General features: G+C 44.9%; 1 protein-coding gene across 4 annotated transcripts in view; it reads right to left on the reverse strand.

The window, feature by feature from the left end:
- The window catches only part of PSTPIP1 (proline-serine-threonine phosphatase interacting protein 1), a 104,106-nt gene that overhangs the window by 46,896 nt on the left and 33,657 nt on the right, over positions 1-23,553 (reverse strand). For all 4 annotated transcript variants that reach the window (XM_075897378.2, XM_006126244.5, XM_075897379.2 and 1 more), the window contains exon 3: positions 11,633-11,707. In XM_075897378.2, the coding sequence (XP_075753493.1) occupies positions 11,633-11,707 (75 nt within the window). The remainder of the gene's footprint in view (positions 1-11,632; positions 11,708-23,553) is intronic.

A 23,553-nucleotide genomic window follows, 5' to 3' on the forward strand; every position in this document is an offset into this window, starting at 1 on the left:
CTCTTGTACTGTGCTTATCAACAGAGTGTCTGAGCTCCTTCCTGTGAAAGATACTATATTTATATGTGGTACACAAAGTCTGTTATGAATTTTCCTTTGTTATTTGACAGACTCACGCATGTGCTCAGTGCAGGAGTCTCACAATTTTAAGCACTGCAGAAAAGTGCACTGCAGAAGTGGGTGTAGGGGAGTGACTTTGCCCTGTTGGCAGAAGCGGATGGAAAGGGGGAGACAGCATTTATATGAGGCACAAGGAAAAGAGAAGCATAAAGTAAAAAAGCCAACCTGCTAGGAAAGGCAAAGCTTAACCAGCTTCTGCATTTTCTTTGTTACGGAAGTGAGGTCCCCACCTCAGCTGGAGTTGCAGCTGCTTAGCCCCTCTGAAAATCAGGCTCTCCCACTCATTTGTTTGCTGTAGCTCAGTGGCCCTGGAGTCACTTAGGGAACACTCCTAAGCTGGAGCATAAGGCTCCTTTGCAGCACAAAAGGGCTTTTTCTCTTTAACACAGGGTGACTGTGTCTAGACTGGCCACTTTTTCCGGAAAAGCAGCCGCTTTTCCAGAAAAACTTGCCAGCTGTCTACACTGGCCACTTGAATTTCCGCAAGATCACTGACAATCTCATGTAAGATTGTCAGTGTTTTTGCGGAAATACTATGCTGCTCCCTTTCGGTCAAAAGTCTTTTTCCAAAAAACTTTTGAGCAAAAGGGCCAGTGTAGACAGCTGAGATTTGTTTTCCTCAAAAAAAGCCCCGATCGTGAAAATGGCGATCAGGGCTTTTTTGCGGAAAAGCACATCTAGATTGGCCACGGATGCTTTTCCGCAAAAAGTGCTTTTGCGGAAAAGCGTCCGTGCCAATCTAGACGCTCTTTTCCGAAAATGCTTTGAACGGAAAACTTTTCCGTTAAAAGCATTTCCGGAAAATCATGCCAGTCTAGATGTAGCTGGTATGTCTACACTTGCACCCTATTTTGGAATAGGGCTGTAAGTGTAGGCATTCGGAATTTCAAATCAAGCCCGGGATTTAAATATCCCGCACTTGATTTGCATCTTCCCGGCCGGGCGCCATTTTTTGAAATTTACAAGCCCGGACTCACTGCCCGCGTCTACACGTGGCAGTGAAACGGGCATTCGAAAAAAAGCCCTATTTCGAACTACCTGTTATTCCTCCTGCAATGAGGTTTAGATGTGGGCAGTTATTCCGGGCTTATAAATTTCAAAAAATGGCGCCCAACCGGGAAGATGCAAGTCAAGCGTGGGATATTTAAATCCCGGTCTTGATTTGCAATTCCGAATGCCTACATTTGCAGCCCTATTCCGAAATAGGCTGCAAGTGTAAACATACCCTCAGAGGGTTCAAACTGGTTGTGAATCAGGCATTTGCAAAGTCCATGTCAAGGCCCCATGAACTCTTCAAATGCCACCCAATCAGGGCAAGGGCAATCTAGCCTGATGGTTAAGTGAGTGTCAGGAGCCAAGGTCTAGGGTCAGTAGCTGGAGCAAAGCATCAGGTTAGGAACTGGCCGAAACAGAGTAGCAGGCAAGGAGTATTCAAAGTCAGGGCAGGACATAGGCAAGGCTGGGTGCAACATTCAGGAGCAGCAGGAACCAAGTGACATGAAAGCAGGCAGGAGCATCGAGCAGCCAGCCATCTGGACTGATGGCCCCTCTAGCCAAAGAGGCAGGCTGCCTGCGGCTGGCCAGCTGTAGTGATGAGGCTGCCTGAAGACTTGCTTTGCCGCAAGCTCTGGTACCTAACAGCAAGCACCCTTGAGCATTGTCATTTGGTTGGAAAGCCTGGCCCTTTTTACACAGCCTTTGGGGACATCATTTCCCTGCTGCATGGAACTTACTGAGGTTTTTCATCTCTTTACCACTGTTGCCAAAATATGACAGCCTGGTTGCCTAGGCTACAGAGTGATAATCAGATCCAAAGCCTGGAGAAGGATAAAAGTCCTAAACTAGCCCTTCTCCATCTAGCATTCACACAGACGAGATTTTGCCTACAACTTTAGGCTGCAGCCATGCAATTATCTCAGGTTTTATTTTAATTCAAAACTCTAAAAGTCCGGTTTGTACTTGCACTAATATACTCAACTCCTTCCTTTGAAATTCTGGTCCAGCAGCCTCTCTTCCCTGCTCTTTCACTAAGACCTCTGGACCACCTGCATCCCAAAGTCCCAGTGTGCACTGGAGGATAAAGGTGATTAAAAAATATGGCATGAACTGTCTCTCCACCCCTTCCCTGTCACAAGATGGACAGTTGGGACTCTAGGGTGAATGTGCTAGCAGAAAAGCCTGTTGTAAAGGAGCTGGGATCAGTCCTCTGTCTTTTTTACTGTGTTATAGCAAGCTAGCCATGGCCCTGGCTAATGCCTCCACCGAACTGATGAGTTAAATTTGAACAACAAGGCTAGAGAGGGATACACTCATTCCACACCAAATCGGAAGTAGCTTCCACAGCTGCAGAACTCCAAGAACAAGCAGTTACAGTCTCTAAATTTGCCTGGCTCAAGCTATCTGTGTGAAAGAACTGGGTGCAGCTGGAGGTTTGAGAGGACGAATTTGGACTGTTTGTTTGTTGTTACCATGGCAACCAGCAGCAACTTCTCATCTGCTGGGAAATGGAACTGCCACAGCATGGCCCCCTCAGCGCTTAGACTTGAGAGCAGCTTCACCGCTAGTGTAAGCCAGACGTGGCCATCTTCAGTAGCAGTTCACAAAGAGCGATTGGCACTTCCTGGAGCTCGTTCCCATGTAAGCCAAGTCTCAGCAGTGTTTCTGAACTAGTTTGGAAGATGGTTTTGATGGCCCCTCAGGGACATAAACCCTGCAGCCAGAACTAGAACAGGGGAATCTATTGATGAAAGCCACTGTTCAGTGTGCTAGTGCCAATGACAATAAAGTTGAAGATGTCATATTCTTCTCTTTTTGCTACTTAACTGGGTTTTTTACGAAACCCTTGTTTAGCTCAGAGTATCTGGAGTCAGATCTCATTCTGCATTGGTGGTTTATTGTATTGTTGTCCCCATGCAGAGCAATATCAGATGTTAGGACAGGGCCTTACATGTCAGTTGCCCAATGGAAGAGAAATCTGTGATGTGGAGTCTGGGGAAATTCTAAGTATGGCTTGTCTTATTGAGACGTAGGCACCACTCCTGGGATAGAGATGGTGACAAACTTCATGCAGGCTACCACTTCTTCCAGGGATCAGTTTAACACCAGGACCTAGAGAGTAACTGTAACAAGAATTAACTCTAATCAGACACCAGTGCTGTGGGCACAAGTTGCTACTGCTGCTGTCACCGCTCCTTCTACCTAGAACCTTGTGAACCAAAACTAACAACAATGCACAGCAGGTTTTCTCAAGAATGAACATCTACTCTCACGCTAAGACAAGGAATTTGGAAGGCCGAGTAGCAGCAATATTTGGTGATATTTGCCATAACAACATACTTGGACACACACAAAGCAGTAGGAAAAGATTCAGCATTGTCGTTGCATTTTAATAGCTAGCCACACTTTGCCTTGGAGTTATAGAGCAGCAAGAGGCTGGTACGTAAGTAGAAATAATTGGGAAAGGAAAGCCAGAGAGAGATTAAGGATGCAGGTTGCTAGGCCACTAGGACTACATCTATACTGCAGCGCTATTTCAGGATACCAAAGTATCCCAAAATAGCTATCCCACGTCTTAACAGCAAGCCTGTTATTTCGGGCTCGCTATTCCAACATCCTTCTCAACCTCATTCCATGAGGAGTAAGGGATGTTTTGGCATAGCAGGTTATTTCGAAATTTGGTGCTGTGTAGACAGCGCCAAATTATGAAATAAGCTATTTTGAAATAAGATTGAAATAAGATATGCAATTTGCATAGCTCTAATTGTGTATCTTATTTTGAACAACAGTATAGTGTAGATGTAGCCTGGAAGAAAAAGACAACAATCTAGCTGAACAACAGCAGTGTGTTTAAAAAAAAATGCAAGCATATTCTTCTTTGCTGTTAATGACAGACCTACATTATAATAAGTTATGTTCTTCCAGAAGTTTTGTACCTGTACGCCATTTTTCATTTTGTTTAATTAGTTCTACTACTGAACTTGTAATAGCTATAAAAGTTGGTAAAATTGATATGACAGTTCTCACTACAATACTTAACACGTGCGTAGTCCTTTTCACCTTCAAAGGGCTTTTCCATCTCCATTGCACCCTTCTGAGCAGCAGGGAAGAGTCAGAGGGCCAGCAGGATGAAAAGTACTGATTTAACATTATGGGTACCACAAAGAAAATGGCAGGTTTGCTGGGGAGGGCTGAGGTACTGCTGTATTCCCAGTTTCTATTGCCACTTCTCTTGCAGGGTAGAGGTGGGGTTGTTCAGGCAGCATCAATGTAATGGCAAAATCATGGAATCCATTTTGGAGCACTTGGAAGGGAGGAAATTGATCAGGAACAGTTAACATGGATTCACCAAGGGCAAGTCATACCTGACCAACCTGATTGCCTTCTATGACAATGTAACAGACTCTGTGGACATGGGGAAGGCAGTGGACGTGATATTCCTTGACTTTAGCAAAGGTTTGATATGATCTTTCACAGTATTCTTGCCAGCAAGCTAAGGAAGTATGGATTGGATAAATGGACTGTAAGTTGCACAGAAAGCTGGCTAGATTGTTGTGCACAATGGGTAGTTATCAGTGGCTCAATGTCTGGTTGGTGGTCAGTTTCAAGTGGAGTGCCTCAAAGATAGGTTCAAGGGCTGATTTTGTTCAACATCTTTATTGATGACCTGGATGAGGGGATGGATTGCACCCACAGCAAGTTCACAGATGACACAGCTAGGGAGAGAGGCAGATATGTTGCAGGGCAGAGATAGGGTCCAGAGTGATCTGGACAAATTGGAGGATTAGGCCAAAAGAAATCTGATAAGGTGCAACAAGGACAAATGCAGAGTCCTGCACTTGGGATGGAAGAATCCCAAGCATAGTTACAGGCTGCAAACCAACTGGCTAAACATCAGTTTGGCAGAAAAAGATCTGGGGATTACAGTGGATGAGAAGCTGGATATGAGTCAACAGGGCATCCTTGTAGCCAAGAAGGCTAATGGCATATTAGGGTGCATTAGGAGAAGCGTTGACAGCAGATTTAGAGAAATGATGATTCCCCTTTGTTTGGCATTGGTGAGGCCACATCTGGAGTATTGTATCCAATTGTGGGGCCCCCATTACAGAAAGGATGTGGATGCATTGGAGAAAGTCCAGCAGCGGGCAACCAAAATGATTAGGGGGCTGAAGCACATGACTTATGAGGAGAGGCTGAGGGATTTGGTCTTATTTAGTCTACAGAAAAGAAGAGTAAGGGGGGATTTGGTAGCAGCTTTTAACCACTGGAAGGGTAGAAAATGGACAGAAGCTGTCCTCAGTGATGACAGAACGAGGAGCAATGGTTTCAAGCTGCAGCGGGGGAGGTCTAGGTTGGATATTAGGAAAAACTATTTCCCTAGGAGGGTGGGGAAGCACTGAGATGGGTTCCCTAGGGAGTGGGTAGAATCTCCATCCCTAGAAGTTTTTACATCCCAGCTTGACAAAGCCGTGGCTGGGATGATTTAGCTGGGGTTGGTCCTGCTTTAGGCAGGGGGCTGGACTTTATAACCTCCTGAGGTTTCTTCCAACTCTAGGGCTACGTCTTCACAGCGAGATCATCTGGAAGAAAATATGCTAATGAGGGACTCATTAGTATAAGTCGCAATCTCATTAGCATATTTTCTGCCGTTTGTTTTTGTGCAAGGGGTTTTTACACAAAAGGAAGCAGTGTGGTTTTTTGCGCAAAATCCCTGTCCTGGAGAGGCATAAGGATCTTGTGCAAAACAGGGGTTTTGCACCAAAAAAAGTCCACACTGCATCTTTTTGCGCAAAAAGAAACGGCAGAAAATATGCTAATGAGCTTGTGACATTAGCATATTTTCTGCCAGAAGATCTCACAGTGAAGATGAAGCCATGTTCTATGATTCTATGAACACTGCATTCACTGCTTTTTAAGCTGTTACATTATGGAGCACAGAGCACTGGTCTGTATCTACATTAACTCCATATTAATGATGGTTTTCACGTGTAAATTATATTAGAACTTGTGTGGAAAGTTTGGCAGTTCCAGGCTCTATGCCTGCGTTCAGACTGCATTCTTCTCCAAGCTCATTTATAAATAATATGTTTGAACTACAATTGCATTTTAAAAGCTAACACTATTTTAAAAATCATCATACTTCCTGGCTACGTCTACACTGGCCCCTTTTCCGGAAGGGGCATGTAAATTTCACGAGTCGTCGTAGGGAAATCCGCGGGGGATTTAAATATCCCCCGCGGCATTTAAATAAAAATGTCCGCCGCTTTTTTCCGGCTTTTAAAAAAGCCGGAAAAGAGCGTCTAGACTGGCCCCGATCCTCCGGAAAAAGTGCCCTTTTCCGGAGGCTCTTATTCTTATTCAAAGTAAGAATAAGAGCCTCCGGAAAAGGGCACTTTTTCCGGAGGATCGGGGCCAGTCTAGACGCTCTTTTCCGGCTTTTTTAAAAGCCGGAAAAAAGCGGCGGACATTTTTATTTAAATGCCGCGGGGGATATTTAAATCCCCCGCGGATTTCCCTACGACGACTCGTGAAATTTACATGCCCCTTCCGGAAAAGGGGCCAGTGTAGACGTAGCCCCTATGATTCCTAACTTTTCTTTTAGTAGTAACTTGAAGATTTACCTGGCATTGCTCAGGTCCTTCAAGGCAAGGGGCCGAGGGTGTGGGGGGTGCAGGAATCAGGGCAGAGGCTTGGGTTGTGGGGGGCTCAGGGCAGAGGGCTGGAGGTATGTGGGTATAGGAATCAGGGTTGGGGAGTGAGGAGAGTCTCAGGGCAGAAGTTGGGGGATTAGGGCAGAGGTTGGAGGCAGCTAGTGGTTAGGTCTTCCTTGTGTTTTGATCCAATTTAGGAGAGGGGAATCTTTTCATTTTACCAGGGAGTTTTCACAACACATTGTCCTAGGGACATGAAAAATGGACAGACTGGGCTAGATAAAATGTAAGTAACTGAATCCAAAACTCTATGGGAAGCTTGAAAGAGTTTGGTTACCCCTGAAGAACTAGCCTGGAGCCTCTTTCTTTGGGGCCCAGTCTCTGTATGAATCTTTGGTTCTAAAGATCCATCTCTTGGCTGCTTGGTCCTCCCTTGAGCCCAAACTGGTCCTCCCTTGAGTCCAACCACTTGACTATTAGGTTGACAGTCCCCTTTTCCTGGCACATTACCATGGGCTGCTGACTGTACTTCTACCAACCCAAGACAGCTACTGTGGAGAAGAGGCAGCTTGCTCATGAAGGTGAACTCTGGTGGACACACATTCTTGCCTGTACTGCTTAGGGTCCCATTCCAGTTGGGCTGAGGTGAAGACCTGAATAGGCTTTCCTGCACTCCAGCTAATTTCTCTTTGCCTCTCTTCTCCAGTTCCCAGGCCACTTCTCCAGGTATAGTGGACATTAGAGAAGACCCAATCTCTGAGGCTTTGTCTACATTGGCAAGATTTTGCACAAATACTTTTAGCGCAAGAGTTTTTGCGTTAAAGTATTTGCGCAAGAGAGCATCTACACTGGCATGTGCTTTTGCGCAAGAGATGTGCTTTTGCGCAAAAGCATCCGTGCCAGTGTAGACGCTCTCTTGCACAAGAAATTCACGTTGCCTGTCTACACTGGCCTCTTGCGCAAGAAAACTTGTGCAAGAGGGCTTATTCCTGAGCAGGAGCATCATAGTTCTTGCTCAAGAAGCACCGATTTCTTACATTAGAACGTTAGTGTTCTTGTGCAAGAACTTGCGGCCAGTGTAGACAGGCAGCTGCTTTTGCGCAAAATCTTGCCAATGTAGACACAGCCCAAGGGTATGTCGACACGGCAGTGTTATTTCAGAATAACTGATGTTATAATTGATGTTATTCCGAAGTAGCATAGTCCATATCTACACACAAGCAGTTATTTCTACATAATGTCGAAATAGTGTCAAAATGGAGGCCTTCTTACTCCAACACCTGTACCCTCAGGCTACGTCTACAGTGGCCTCCCTTCCGGAAAAGGGATGCTAATGTAGCACTTTGGAATAGGCAAATCCGCAGGGGATTTAAATATCCCCCGCAGCATTTGCATTAACATGGCTACCGCTTTTTTCCAAGTTGGAGATAAGCCGGAGATAAGCGCCAGTCTAGACGTGATTCTCCGGAAAATAAAGCCTTTTCCAGAGGATCTCTTATTCCTGCTTTCAAATAGTTTGCCTATTCCAAAGTGCTACATTAGCATCCCTTTTCTGAAAGGGAGGCCAGTGTAGACACAGCTCATTGTATGAAGAGTACAGTAAGTCATTGGAAGAGTGCTCTATCTTGAAATAACTGCTGTGTAGACAGCACCAAAAGTGGAAATAAGCTATTTCGAGTTAAGCTACGCAATTGACATAGCTCAAATTAGGTCGCTTATTTCGGCTTTAGCCTTGCTGTGTAGATGTGCCCTAAGTTCCTTTGGGGGCAGGAGATGTGACGTGCCCAGTGGAAAACAATTGTCTGAAGTTGGACAGAGCTGTTCATATTGCCATGAGCATTTGGGGCACTGTTGGGCTGCTTACTATGCAACTTCCTGGATTTGGCAGAGACCAATTTCTCCCTTTTTCTGCCTGCAGAGTAGGTCTGCCAGTGGCTCTTTGCAAAGAAGGCCAGGTGATCCTAGAATGGGGCCATGTAGGTTTTATGCCTAAAGCATTCCAGCCTCTTTTGCCTTTCAGTTTCATTTTATGTAAGTTCTCCAAAGAATCATTGTGACTTGTGGATGCCATGGAGGTATTTTTCAAATAGTTTATCAGTCATGTCAGTCAGCACTGGCTGTTTTAATGTTCCATCAGATTTACAGCTTAGCCTTGTCATTGTTTCTCTCTAGGGCCTTCTAGAAGTTCTCTGTGTGTATTTATGGGGGTAATTTTTCCTCCCTGGTGCCAATTTAAAAATCTTGAAATAAAGGGATGAAATTAAGAGAGGGACCTTTTTAAGGCTAAATGTCAGGAAAAACTTCCTGACATTGAGATCTGCTAGAATATAAAATAATTTCCCAAGAGAGGTGATGAAAAGCCTTTTCCCTGGAGACATTTAACATTAGACTGGACAAAAGACTAGGGAACAGTCTTGTTCTAGCAGGAAGATAGACCAAGTGACCAGTGATGGATTTTTTTCCATCTTTAGCTTTTATGAATCCATATATGGCATGACACAGGATGTTCACTCAAGTTTTCTGCAAGAAAAACTGAAGCTGTTTTTCCTTAGGTTACATTCCAGATTTACTGCTGTCCAGATGCACATTCAAAAGCTGCATTTAAACATGCTGAGATATTTTATTTCAGGTTCAGTCTAAATTTTTGAATACTATTGGGAGCAACCAGTTGACACTATTACAAACAGACTTACAAGTTCTATTTCATTAGAATGTGGAAGGTGAAGTTAGTTGTGGTGCAATTCTTTTAAAAACTTTTTGACTATCACTGTTATGTTTGTTCCCTCTCTGAACATTGCTTCTTAGATGCAGAATTGCTGTCTGCAGCATATATTCAGGCAAGGAAACAAGAACATGATATGGAATCAAAATATAGGCTATGAAAACTACATATATTTTCATTAGTCATGCCACTAAGTGCCATGCTTAGATCTCAGTTCTGTCTAGTTTATACCCACACGTCTTCTGGACTGGAGTCTTTTCTAAGTCCATATGTATGGCTCTTTAAATGATCAGAGAGGATGCTGAGGGATGAATGGTATGTTCTGTCCCTCTCAACCCCAATATACTACTGTAGTGAGACATCTGTGACAATAGCATCATAGCAAAGAGGCTCACTAGCATTAGACTGGCCATGGTTAAATAGAAACATCACTGTCTAAATGAGCTTGAAAGCACATTGTGGTAGTGTATTCACCTATTTGTGCATGACAAAATATTACAAATACCGGTGTAAAGTAAAAATGCCAAGCCCTGGATCCAAGCATACCCTAACTCTAGGGAAATTAAGATCCATAACCCAAGGCTGAAGCCTGGGCCCAGAGGCCTGTGGGGCAGGAGGTGCAGAGTGAGGGCAACTGCTTCAGCAGTTAAACCGTCTCGGGGGGACGACATGACCCCTCGTGCCCCGCCAAACCGGACCTATGCCTCGGACTATCTCCAGATCAAATTATTATAACTGTTAGGGACACAATTTCCATAGGTTGCCTACTCCAGTTGTGGGACAGCAACACAATCCTGCTAGCCCCACTTTGCCAGGAAGGAAATTTAGAAGAAAGTTTCTTGTCAGTCCTGGCCTTACAAAAGGCATACAGATTTCACTGAGGATGAAACAGTCCATTCTCGTTGATCCGCTCTTTTAATTTGCAAACCCTTATTGCCATTTTCCCTCATTTTCACTCTATGAAATGAGCCATCAGGGTATTTAAAGCCATTTTCAATGGAAATTGCAAGAAACTGATTTTCCCTAATGAGAGAATTCTTCAATGTTCCTTTTAATATACTGGATTTGCTTAAAGACCCAGGAGAAGGGAGAAAGAAAGAGCGTGCAGAGAAAAATGCCCTTAGTGTGAGCCTCAAAGCTCTCCACTGTTTTTCACTAGTTCAAATTAATGACCAGATCAAATTCAGCATTTCCCTAAAGGCCCTTTAATCCGGGATGTGCCACTGCATGTGAGGGCTAGTACCACAGGTGATTGATTGGTACTTGCCTACTGTGATGGTGCCCAGGAAATAATCCAGGGATTTGAGGTCAGATTTTCCATTAAAAACTAAAAGAAATTCATATGCGCATCAGGGGGAGTGAGTGATAAATTGATCAAACCAATAGGATGCAATTAAAAAAACTGATCTGGGCTTGAGGGGGTGGGTGACCCTGAAGAACTTTAGTGAAGGTTTATATAGATTGGAGTCCCCTCTTTCAGCCCTAACTATCGTGACCCCAGATCTTCATCCTCTTCCACCTTATTACTACTGCTTATTACTTATGGCTGTAATGACAGGATGTCTCATTACTGCTGCATCACTCAGTAATAGCAGCAGCTCAGCAGGGCTGTTTATGAAGTAGAATTCCTTGCCAAATACATCCCTATCCCTCCCCTTCTCCACCTCCATTTATACACACTGGCAGCAAACAGGAGAGGGCTCAGATAAATACTATGTGTTGCTCTAGCCTGCTGCAGGACATTAGTTAATAGAAGAGTGAAGGTCTTTCATGCAGCTCTAGAACTAGGCCTATATTTCTAATATAAGCTTAAACAAGATTTCTACACCTGCCCAAGTCCAAAGCCCTTTTCCTTTCCATCCCTACACAGACCAGCTGCAGAGAGCGATCATATGGAAATAAAAACTTGGTAAGGAAACTCCCAGCTACAACTGCCATTTTATTACCAAACAGCCAAGAGGGGCCAAATGGAGAAAAAATGCTTAACAAAATGAATTGAACTTTGCTGTACAAAGAGGTCACCTGAAATGGAAGCTTATTTCAGTGTGAAGTGGACCTTTCTGATCCATTCCTCAGTGAAGACCGTGTATCTGATGTATCAAACAGGAAGCACTTTAAAGCAACAAGCTTGAAAAAGACTTACTTGATTTCTGTGTGTCCTCCTGCTTTTCGTGCAATTTGAACCAGCTCTTTCCCATATCTCTCTTCTGCTTGTGCCCTATTAACAAAATTCCTTAGTTATTTCTTCTGTTGAAGTTGAGCCCATATTTGCAAAAATGCATCTGTAGCTGACTCTAAGATATAAACAGTTGGTTTGTAACTGTCTTTATTATAATCTAAAAGTTTGCTGATGTACTTGGAAGCTATAGCTGCTTACAGAGAATACATTTTTGTATTAATCGACTCTTCCATTCTTTTTTACTTGGCTCACAGTTGGGTGGGAAAGTAGGACTATAACTAAGTGGTGTACTCTTGGTGTAGAAGAGTAGAATTACCATCAGGTACCCTTTGGGTAACATTTTCAGTAGCACATGTCCCATTTTCAAAAATAACAACACGTAGAAATCCAAGTTGCTCATAGAAATTCGATCAGGCACTTTTGAAAGAGATTGCCTTTACCCAAAAAGAATTCCCAGACAAGGATATGGCTATTTGGCCTAACAGGCCCCGTTTAAATTAATAATTTCCCTTGATTTGGCACTCTGTCCTTTGGACTATGTCTACACAGCAGCGTTATTTCGGAATAACGTGAGTTATTCCAAAATGACACGGCCCGAACATTATGTTGAAATAATGTTGAACTGAAAGACTGCTTACTCCGACTCCTGTAACCCTCATTGTATTGGGAGTAAGGGAAGTTGGAGGAAGAGTGCTCCATCTCGAAATAACTGCTGCATAGACAGCACCAAAAACCAAAATAAGCTATTTCGATTTAAGCTATGCAATTGACGTAGCTCAAGTTGCTCAGCTTATTTCGTCTTTAGCCCTGCAGTATAGACGTGCCCTTGTTTTTCATCCAAAATTAGTAGTATACCAGCTGTTCTCCACATGGATTCAGACAAGTCCCCACCACAATGAGATTTTTTGATTGATCAGTTCTGTCACTAGATGCCTTTCACACCCTTCTATGCCAGGTGTGACAGGCCTTACTTTGCAACTTGCTGTACTTGACTTCAAATTTTGAATAAGTTATTCTGCTGACATTTCACATCATTATCACCAGCCCCGATAGCCTGCCAGTTTATTGCTGCAGCCCACCATGGAGGAAAGTGCCCTTCAAAGTGGTGGTCTATGTGCACATCCAGCCACGTTTGTGTAAATGGTGTTGCAATTTTCTGGGACAAAAGGGACCTGAATATCAAGTATGGTTCCAAATATGATTCATTACCCTGTCCCTTTTTTAACACACTAGATTTGTAAGAGATGCCTTCAACGTGAAACTGACTAGTCTACTTTAAATGGCTAACATGAGAGGAAATGCAGAGTAAACAGTGAAAAATAAATTCCTATGTTTTCCTCTCTTTTTAAAAAAAGAGACAATGTCATTGTTCTAGGTAAGGACTTTGGCTCCAAGCCTCACCTGTGTTTGGGTCTTTTGCTTCACTGGAGAAGTACAAAGCAGCCCCGCGGCCAAGGTACTGAGCCCTGGGAAAAAACACCCAAGCGTATCCTAAGGTAACACAGAGCTTGCATAGTGGCTCCAGGCCACAGGCCCCTCCTGGCATCTGGTTGAGGAACATGGCTGCAGAAAAGGGCCATTGCCAGGGCTCCCCAGTAATTTTCCACTTGCTGCAATGGACCTTGGGGGCCAGACCTGCACATAGTCAGCACAGGATCAGGGGAGCGCAAAGGCAGATTGAAGCCTTCTTGCTGCACTCCCAGCCTGGATGCATTGTGCGTTCTGTAGCTCCAAATGTGGACAGGAGCCTCTTTATTATTTTGCAAGATACAATTTTTAACTAGCAGTCTTTCTTTTTCAAACACGGAAAAGGATGCTGAGAATTTGTACTTCCTGCCATAATTCCACATACAGGAAGTCGTTTCAAGCAAATGTGTATGTTACACATACTTCTTGTGTTTTAAATTCTTGCAAAGCAAAAACCACAGCACAGGGCATTGCAAAACCACTTGAACTTTTGCAATGACTAGAAGCCCTCACCAACAATGCCATATCTGAGTCCTAAAAAGGGTGATGCCTGGACAACCAAGAGCATTCAAAGTGAGAACTGGGGTTGCTAAGGAAGTATGGAAAACAGACATCTCAGAGCTTTGAGCCTGGCCCTTTACTGTTTGAAGTGTGATCTCATCGTGCATTAGCTTTCCGTGTCCCCTTGTATATGTGCAGCTCAGAGGAGATAATTTTCTTACAAAGTGGCAAGATTCTCATTTTCTTCTGGGCTAATGTTCTTACAAGCCAGATGGCTTATGATTTGCATGCAATACATGTCTGTTCTGAAGAAGAGGACAGTGTTTGAATAATAATAGTTGTACAGGATGGAGCAGTCAATTAAGCAATTTATAGTTCTCCTTGCACATGGGAAGTGATTAATTTTTGTTCTGTTAATATATTCTGATGCTTCTGTGTTTATAAGTATGAAAATGTGGACAATCATCCATGAACAAACACTGCATGGTAAATTAAGAGGGGTTTGTGATAGGGCTTTTGTTTGTTTTGAACTGGAGACGTGGAATCTTTTAAATGCATATTATGTTATTGCAACACCGACAAACCCCGGTTGTTTGCAGGCAGAATCAAACCCCAGACCTCTGGAACATGAGTCTCTTCTATCATATGAGTTATAAGCCAGCCTGTAGAACAGGCTCATTATTATTTCTGTAAGTGGTCTCAGTGCTACTAGATGAGACAGTGCACCACTCCCAGAAAGTGTATGGTTACACTATGGTGATAAAATGGTGTTGTCAGATTTCATGATACTCTTGTTTTTTCTGAAAGCTCCAGGTCCTGGAGTCATGTGATTTCCACTGAGACTCTCAGCTTATGTTTTTTTAATGTAAGTTGCACAGAATATGAAATGCAAAGGTCCTAAAATCAGAAAGCAAAATGCGTTTTTTATAAACCTTATGATTTTGGGGAGGGGGGAGCGAATGACTTATGACTTTTGAATTCCTGTGTTTTATTGTACTGGTCTATGCATAGGATGACCAAGGTTGCTGATAAGCTGGAGGAGACATATGAATTTCACAAAATCCTTATTAATAGAATCAATGTTTAGTCCCCATAAAGGAGAACCTCAGTTCTCATTTAACACAAATGTAGGTTTCTAAGCCTTTGGTATGAGAGACTGGAAAACATAACCAAGCTGGAAGGAACAGGGGATGGAAAGACCTGACAATCCTTACATCATCCTTGTGTGTAGAATAGGGTAGCTATGGACAGAATTTGTTTACATTTGCTAGGATTGGTGGCAAAACTGCACCCACTGTTGGTGTCATCAAAGCAGCTTCTGAAAGGACCTTGTTAAAATCAAGATTACAACTCATGTGGCTTCCAAGAGTAAAGATTTGGTTAGTCCCATTTTATTCCTGCTTCTGTCCTTCTCATCAGTATGTATTTACATCATGCTTGGAAGGGACAGCTTCAATGTACTTCTAACCAAAAATAGAAGATTTTTCTGTCAGCTGCTGTATGTGTGCGCATTCGAACATGTACAGGCCTACGGTTAAGAGGAGTGGGTTGAAGGAGGAAATTCTTGAAAAAAACCAACATTTTGAGAGATTTCTTCAGCTACTTGTTTCAGAATGGCTTTGAGATGAAGCTTTCTCCTTCTTTGTGGAAAGTCCATTTCAGCCATGGTTAAGCTTATCCCACTAATGACGGAAAATTTGTACCTCCAACGTACTTTAGTCTCAATCACATTTCACATACTATAACTCCTAAGTTTCAGAGAGGTAGCCATGTTAGTCTATAAGGGTAGAGGGATGCAGATTAGATTGGGCAAAATTGCTAATGAAGTGGGGATTTAAATATCCTGAGCTTCATTTGCATAAAAATGGCTGCCGCTTTTTTTCAGCACGGAGCTTTGTCGGAGAAAAGCGGCAGTCTAGAAGCTGATCTATCGCTAAAGAAAGCCCTTTCCGATAGATCCTGTATATCATATTTTACGAGGCATAAGGGATCTATCGGAAAAGGCTTTCTTTAGCAAGAGATCAGCCTCTAGACTGCCGCTTTTCTCTGACAAAGCTCTGTGCTGAAAAAAAGCTGCAGCCATTTTTATGCAAATGAAGCACAGGATATTTAAATTCCCACTTCATTAGCAATTTTTCCCAGCCTAATCTGCATCCCTCTGCCGGCAGAGGGGTGCAGTCTAGACATACCCTAAGAGTGCGTCTACACAGCAGCATTATTTCAGAGTAAGAGCCATTATTCAAAAATAACAATGCGAGTGTCTACATAGCAATTCCGTTATTTTGAAATGAATTCAAAATAATGGACAACTTATTCCGACTTCTGTAAACCTCATTCCACGAGGAATAACTCCTATTCCAAAACAGCTATTTTGGAGTAGTTCTTCCAGAATAGCTTATTCTGAAATAAGTTTGCAGTGTAGACATACCCTAACTGAAAAAACTTTAAAAACAGCAAATAGTCCTGCAGCACTTTAGAGACTAAAAAACAATGTAGATGGTATCATGAGCCTATATTATATGAGCTTAGAGCTATAATTCCTAGCTAATACTAACACATGCCAAAAGGGTTTGACCTCCTGAAGTTTATTGACCACAAAAAAGTAATTTCAAATGAGTACAACTCATGTAATATCATTATTACATGAGAGAGCAACAAAATCCACACCCTGGACTTCAGGAAAGCAGACTCCCTCAGAGAACTGATGGGCAGAGTTCCCTGGGATGCTTACACGAAGGGGAAAGGAGTCCAGGATATCTGGCTATATTTTAAAGAAGCCTTATTGAAGTCACAGGAACAAACCATCCAGATGCACTGTAAGAAAAGAAAATATGGTAGGCGACCAGATTGACATAGTAGGGAAATCCTTGGTGAGCTTAAACACAAAAAGGAAGCTTATAAGAAGTGGAAACTTGGACAGATGACCAGGGCCGGCTCGAGCCATTCCTGCACCCCGGGCAGCGGGCACATCACGCATGTGCGGTTCTGCCCTCAGGCGCACGGCGCATGCATGGCCCTACCCCCCAGGAGCACTGCGCACCTTACAGCTGCAATCGGGTGTGTAGCGCCTCATTGAAGCTCAAAGGGGCGCTGCACAGCCTCTGGTCCCAGGCGCGTGGTGCCTGATTGCAGCTCTAAGGGGTGCCGTGTGGCCGGGCGCACAGCGCCCCTTACTGCTGCCATCAGGTGCCCCCCATAGGTTGGCGCCCTGGGCAGCTGCCCAGCTAGCTCCCCCCTTAATCTGGCCCTGCAGATGACGAGGGAGGAGTATAAATATATTGCTTGAGAATACAGGGGAGTTATCAGGAAGGCAAAAGCGCAACTGGAATTGCAACTAGCAAGGGATGTGAAGGGTAACAAGAAAACTAGAAGGGGTAACTTCTAGTGATATAACTTCTAGAAGGGGAAAAAGGCCAGCATGGGAATCCCCCAATGCTATAGAGGTAAGTAATTGCTTCAGGATCTCTCCACAGGCTCTGCAGTGCTGAATGCTTTGGAAGGGCCCTCACAAGGAAGAAACCGGAAGGGAACACCATCTACTGGAAGGCATGGGATGCATAGTCCTAGGGATGGGGGTTTCACGGCCACCACCCCCAAAAGAAAACGACGGGTGGTGGTGGTCAGGGACTCCCTCCTAAGAGGGACAGAGCTACCTATCTGCCGTCCGGACCTGGAATCTCGAGAGGTGCGCTGCTTACCGGGAGCTCGCATTCGGGATGTGACTGAGAGGCTTACCAAGCTGATCAAACCTTCAGATCGCTACCCCTTCCTGCTTCTCCATGTGGGAACTAACAATACGGCCAAGAATGACCTTGAGCAGGTTACTGTGGATTATGTAGCACTGGGAAGAAGGATCCAAGAATTCGGAGCACAAGTGGTGTTCTCGTCCATCCTCCCTGTTGAAGGGAAAGGATTGGGCAGGGATCATCGAACTGAGGAAGTAAATGCGTGGTTGCGCAGGTGGTGTCACAGAGAGGGCTTTCGTTTCTTTGACCATGGGACTCTGTTCCGGGCACAAGGATTGTTAGGAAGAGATGGGATCCACCTAACGAAGAGAGTAAGGAGCATCTTCGCGGGCAGGCTTGCAAACCTAGTGAGGAGGGCTTTAAACTAGGTTCGTCGCGGGACGGTGACCAAAGCCCTGAGGGGAGTGGGAAAGTCAGATACCAGGAAGAAATGCAAAGAGGAACAAGCAACAAAGGAGGACCCATGTTTCGAATGGAGAAGATAGGGCGATAACTGGTTATCTGAGATGTTTGTACACTAATGCGAGAAGCCTGGACAACAAACAGGAAGAACTGGAGGCCCTGGCCCAGTCCAAGAAATATGATTTAATTGGGATAACAGAGACTTGGTGGGATGACTCTCATGACTGGAGCGCTGTCATGGAAGAGTATAGACTGTTCAAGAAGAACAGGCAGGGGAGAAAAGGAGGAGGAGTTGCACTATATGTAAGAGAGCACTACGATTGCTCTGAACTGCAGTATAAAGAGGGAGAAAAACTTGTTGAGAATCTATGGGTTAAGTTTAAAGGAGCAAACAACAGCAGTGATGTTGTGGTTGGTGTCTGCTACAGACCACTGAATCAGGTGGATGAGGTAGACGAGGCTTTCTTTGGACAACTGAGAGAAGCTTCCAGATCGCAGGCCCTGGTTCTCGTAGGGGACTTTAATCACCCTGACATCTGTTGGGAAACCAATACGGCAGTACCCAGACAATCCAGGAAGCTTTTGGAGAATGTTGGGGATAACTTCTTGGTACAAGTGCTGAAGGATCTGACCAGGGGCCATGCGCAGCTTGACCTTCTGCTCACAAACAGGGAGGAACTAACAGGGGAAGTAGAGGTGGGTGACAACCTGGGAAGCAGTGATCATGAGATGGTAGATTTCAGGATTCTGACCAAAGGAAGAAAAGAGAGCAGTAAAATACACACCTTGGACTTCAAAAAAGCAGATTTGGACTCCCTCAGAGATCTGATGGACAGAATCCCCTGGGATGTTAACATGAAGGGGAAAGGAATCCAGGACAGCTGGCAGTATTTTAAAGTAGCCTTATTGAAGGCACAGAAAGAAACCATCCCAATGTGTAGCAAGAGAGGCAAACATGGTAGGAGACCGGATTGGCTTACAGGGGAAATCCTTGGTGAACTTAAGCACAAAAAGGAAGCTTACAAAAAGTGGAAACTTGGACTAACGACCAGGAAGGGGTTTAAATGTATAGCTCGAGAATGCCTGGGGGGTTATCAGGAAGGCGAAAGCACAAATGGAATTGCGACTAGCTAAGAATGTGAAGGATAACAAGAAAGGTTTCTACAAGCATGTTAACAAGAAGAAGGTGATCAGAGAGGGTGTGGGGCCCCTACTGGATGAAGGAGGTAACCTAAGTGACAGATGATGTGGGGAAAGCTGAGGTACTCAATGCTTTCTTTGACTCTGTATTCACAGACAAGGTGGGCTCCCAGACTAATGTGCGAAGTGAAGCAAGATGGGATGAAGATGGACAGCCCTTGGTGGGTAAAGAACAGGTTAGGAACTATTCAGAAAAGCTAAACGTACACAAATCCATGGGTCCGGACTTAATGCATCCGAGGGTACTGAGGGAGTTGGCAAATGTCATTGAGGAGCCGTTGGCCATTATCTTTGAAAAGTCATGGAGGTCAGGAGAAATCCCGGATGATTGGAAAAAGGCAAATGTAGTGCCCATCTTCAAAAAAGGGAAGAAGGACAATGCAGGGAACTATAGGCCGGTCAGCCTTATCTCGGTTCCTGGAAAAATCATGGAAGGGATCCTTAAGGAATCCATTTTGAGGCACTTGGAAGAGAGGAAAGTGATTAGGAATAGTCAGCATGGATTCACAAAGGGAAAGTTGTGCCTGACCAATCTGATTAGCTTATATGATGAGGTAACTGGCTCTGTGGACGTGGGAAAGTCAGTGGCTGTGATAAACCTTGATTTTAGCAAGGCTTTTGATACTGTCTCCCACAATATTCTTGCCAGCAAGTGAAGGGAATGTGGATTGGATAAATGGACTGAAAGTTGGATAGAAAGCTGGCTAGATTGTCGGGCCCAACAGGTAGCGACCAATAGCTCGATGTCTGGTTGGCAGTTGGTTTCAAGTGGAGTGTCCCAAGGATCAGTTTTAGTACCAGTTTTATTCAACATTAATGACTTGGATGGGGATGGATTGCCCCCTCAGCAAATTTGCAGATGACACTAAGCTAGGGGAAGAAGTAGCTACTTTGGAGGGCAGGGATAGGGTCCTGAGTGGCCTGGATAGATTAGAGGATTGGGCCTAAAGCAGTGGTCTCCAAACTTTTTAAGCAAAAGATCACTTTTTGAATTTGTCAGTCCAGGATCTACCTCAAACCCGAATACCCCTGCTCCCCCTCTTTACTGAGGCCTCGCCCTGCTCGATCTGTGAATATGCAGTACAGGAGAGGAGGACAGAGAGACATCAGTGCTCCCCGGCCTCTGTCTCCCCCACCATGCACAATAAGCATGAAGCTCACAGAGGCAGCTCTGAGGCTCTGGGCAGGAGCAGATGGGAAGCAGAAGTGCCAGTGCTTGATAGTCTTCCAACCAAACCAGTCAAGATCACCTGTCAGAGGCTTTAAAATCTACCGGTAGTTCCCGATCTACTGGTTGGTGACCACTGGCCTGAAGAAATCTGATGAGGTTCAACAAGGACAAGTCCTGCACTTGGGATGGAAGAATGCCAAACATTGTTACAGGCTGGGGACTGACTGGCTGGGTAGCAGTTCTGCGGAAAAGGACCTGGAGATTACAGTCAATGAGATGCTGGATAGGAGTCAATAGTGTGCCCTTGTAGCCAAGAAGGCATATTAGGTTGCATTAGGAGGAGTATGCCAGCAGATCTAGAGAAGTTATTATTCCCCTTTATTTGGCACTAGTGAGGCCACATCTGGAATATTGCGTCCAATTCTGCCCCTCCCCCCCACTACAGTAAGGATATGGATGCATTGGAGAGGGTCCAGTGGAGAGCAACTAAAGTGATTAGAGGGCTGGAGCACTTGACCTACGAGGAGAAGCTGAGGGATTTGGTCTTATTTAGTCTGCAGAAGCAAAGACTGAGGTGAGATTTGATAGCAGCCTTCAACTTCCTGAAGGAAGGTTCCAAAGAGGATGGAGAGAGGCTGCGCTCAGTAGTAATAGATGGCAGATAAAGGAGCAATGGTCTAAAGTTACAATGTGGGAGGTCTAGGATATTAAGAAAAACTATTTCACTAGGGGTATGTCTAGACTACATGGCTTCATAAATGGAGCCATATAGATTAGTTTACTCGACAAAGGGAAATGAAGCAGCGATTTAAATAATTGCTGCTTCATTTAAATTAAAATGGCCGCCGTGCTGTGCCGATCAGCTGTTTGTCGGCACAGCGTGGCAGTCTAGACGGGGATCTGCTGACCCCAGAACCCTTTGTCGGCACATCCTTTATGCCTCGTGAAACGAGGCTTACAGGATCTGCCGATGAAGGGTTCTGGGGACAGCAGATCCCCATCTAGACTACCGCGCTGTGCCGACAAACAGCTGATCAGCACAGCGTGGCGGCCATTTTAATTTAAATGAAGCAGCAATTATTTAAATCGCTGCTTCATTTCCCTTTGTCGAGTAAACTAATCTATATGGCTCCATTGACGGAGCCATGTAGTTTAGATGTACCCTAGGAGGGTGGAGAAGCACTGGACTGAGTTACCTAGGGAACTCGTGGAATCTCCATCCCTAGAGGTTTTTAAGTCTCGGTTAACAAAGCCCTAGTTGGGTTGATTTAGTTGGGGTTAGTCCTGATTTGGGCAGAGGGCTGGACTCAATGACCTCCTGAGGTCTCTTCCAGCCCTAGAATTCTATAATTCTATGATTATGAGACTGCCGTGGGATTGTGAGACACAGTAAGGGTATGTCTACACTACAAAGTTAATTCGAACTAACAGACGTTAGTTCGAATTAATTTTGATAGTCGCTACACATGCAAACCGCTAGTTCGAACTTAATTCGAACTAGCGGAGCGCTTTATTCGAACTAGGTAAACCTCATTCTACGAGGACTAATGCCTAGTTCGAATTAAGTAGTTCGAATTAAGGGCTGTGTGGCCACTTGATTCGAACTAGTGGGAGGCTAGCCCTTCCCAGTTTGCCCTGGTGGCCACTCTGGGCACAACCAGGGAAATTCTTCTGCCCCTCTCCCAGCCCCGGAGCCCTTAAAGGGGCACGGTCTGGCTACGGTGCCTGTGCCAGGTGCAAGCCTGCCAGCACCCAGCCAGCAGACCCTGCACCTGGCACAGCACGAGCCAGCCACCTGCTGCCACCCAGCCCTCTGCCTCTTCCCAGGACCAGGCTGGCGGCTCCCAGGAGCCTGCCTGGGGCTGCAAGAGGCGGGCACCCGCCTGGTCTAGTGCGGAGATCGTGGACCTCATCCAGGTTTGGAGGGAGGCCTCCAACATCCACGACCTCCGCACTAGGCACAGGAAAGTGGCCGTCTAAGGCAGGATAACTGCCAGCCTGGCCACCAAAGGCCACATGCAAACCCAGGGGCAGGTTTGCATGAAAATCAAGGTGGTCCAGTGAGACCCCCAACCCTGAGCCCTGAGCTTAGAACATATGAACATAGGAATGGCCGTACTGGGTCAGACCAAAGGTCCATCTATCCCAGTAGCCTGTCTGCCCACAGCAGCCAACACCAGCTACCCCAGAGGGGATGGACCGAAGACGATGACCAAGCCATTTGTCTCGTGCCATCCATCTCCAGCCTTCCACAAACAGAGGCCAGGGACACCGTTCCTACCCCCTGGCTAATAGCACTCCATGGACCCAATCTCCATGACTTTATCTAACTTCTCTTTAAACTCTGTTATAGTCCTAGCCTTCACAGCCTCCTGTGGCAAGGAGTTCCACAAGTTGACTATTTGCTTTGTGAAGAAGAGCTTTCTTTTATTAGTTTGAAGCCTGCTACCCATTCATTTCATTTGGTGTCCTCTAGTCTTTCTATTATGGGAACTAATGAAGAACTTTTCTTTATGCACCCTCTCCACACCACTCATGATTTTATATACCTCTATCATATCCCCGCTCAATCTCCTCTTTTCTAACATGAAAAGTCCCAGTCTCTTTAGCCTCTCTTCATATGGGACCTGTTCCAAACCCCTAATCATTTTAGTTGCCCTTTTCTGAACCCAAACATCTCTTTTGAGGTGAGGAGACCATATCTGTGCACAGTACTGAAGATATGGCATATCATAGTTTTATACTTCCCCTCCTCCTTCTTCCCCTGGTTTCCTCCTTCCAGCTCCCTTCTCCCAGGTTTCCTCCTCCCCTCTCCCACCCTCTCTCTTCCCCTCTCCCACCTCCTTTTCCCAGTCTCCCCAGAGATTAATCCCCTCCCCCCAGGTTTGTTAAATAAAGAGTTTCTATTTTTGACCACACATGTCCTTTATTTTTTACATCAGGAAGGGTATGTCTACACTACCCTCCTAATTCGAACTAGGAGGGTAATATAGGCATACCGCACTTGCAAATGAAGCCCGGGATTTGAATTTCCTGGGCTTCATTTGCATGAAGCCGGCCAGCGCCATTTTTAAATGCCGGCAGTTCGAACCTCGTGCCGCGCGGCTACATGCGGCACGGAGTAGCTAGTTCGGATTAGGGCAAGAAGGAGCAGGTGCAGTACTCAGAATTACCATGCCTATAAGAAATATTGGGCATGGGAGTGAACTGGACTTTAAAGTCTGGTTCAGCTCAGATCATGAGTACAGGGAAAAGGTGTATTCAATCGTGATCAGGGTATTTTTCTTTGTTTTGGTTGTTTGGTTAAACCTCTCTGTGTAAATCTATGCCTTCCCTCCCCCACTCACTATCTAAGGGTATGTCTACACTACAGTGTTATTTCGAAATAATGCGTCTAC

This window comes from Pelodiscus sinensis, chromosome 14 (assembly GCF_052426305.1).
Source record: "Pelodiscus sinensis isolate ZL-2025 chromosome 14, ASM5242630v1, whole genome shotgun sequence".
NCBI lineage: Eukaryota > Metazoa > Chordata > Testudines > Trionychidae > Pelodiscus > Pelodiscus sinensis.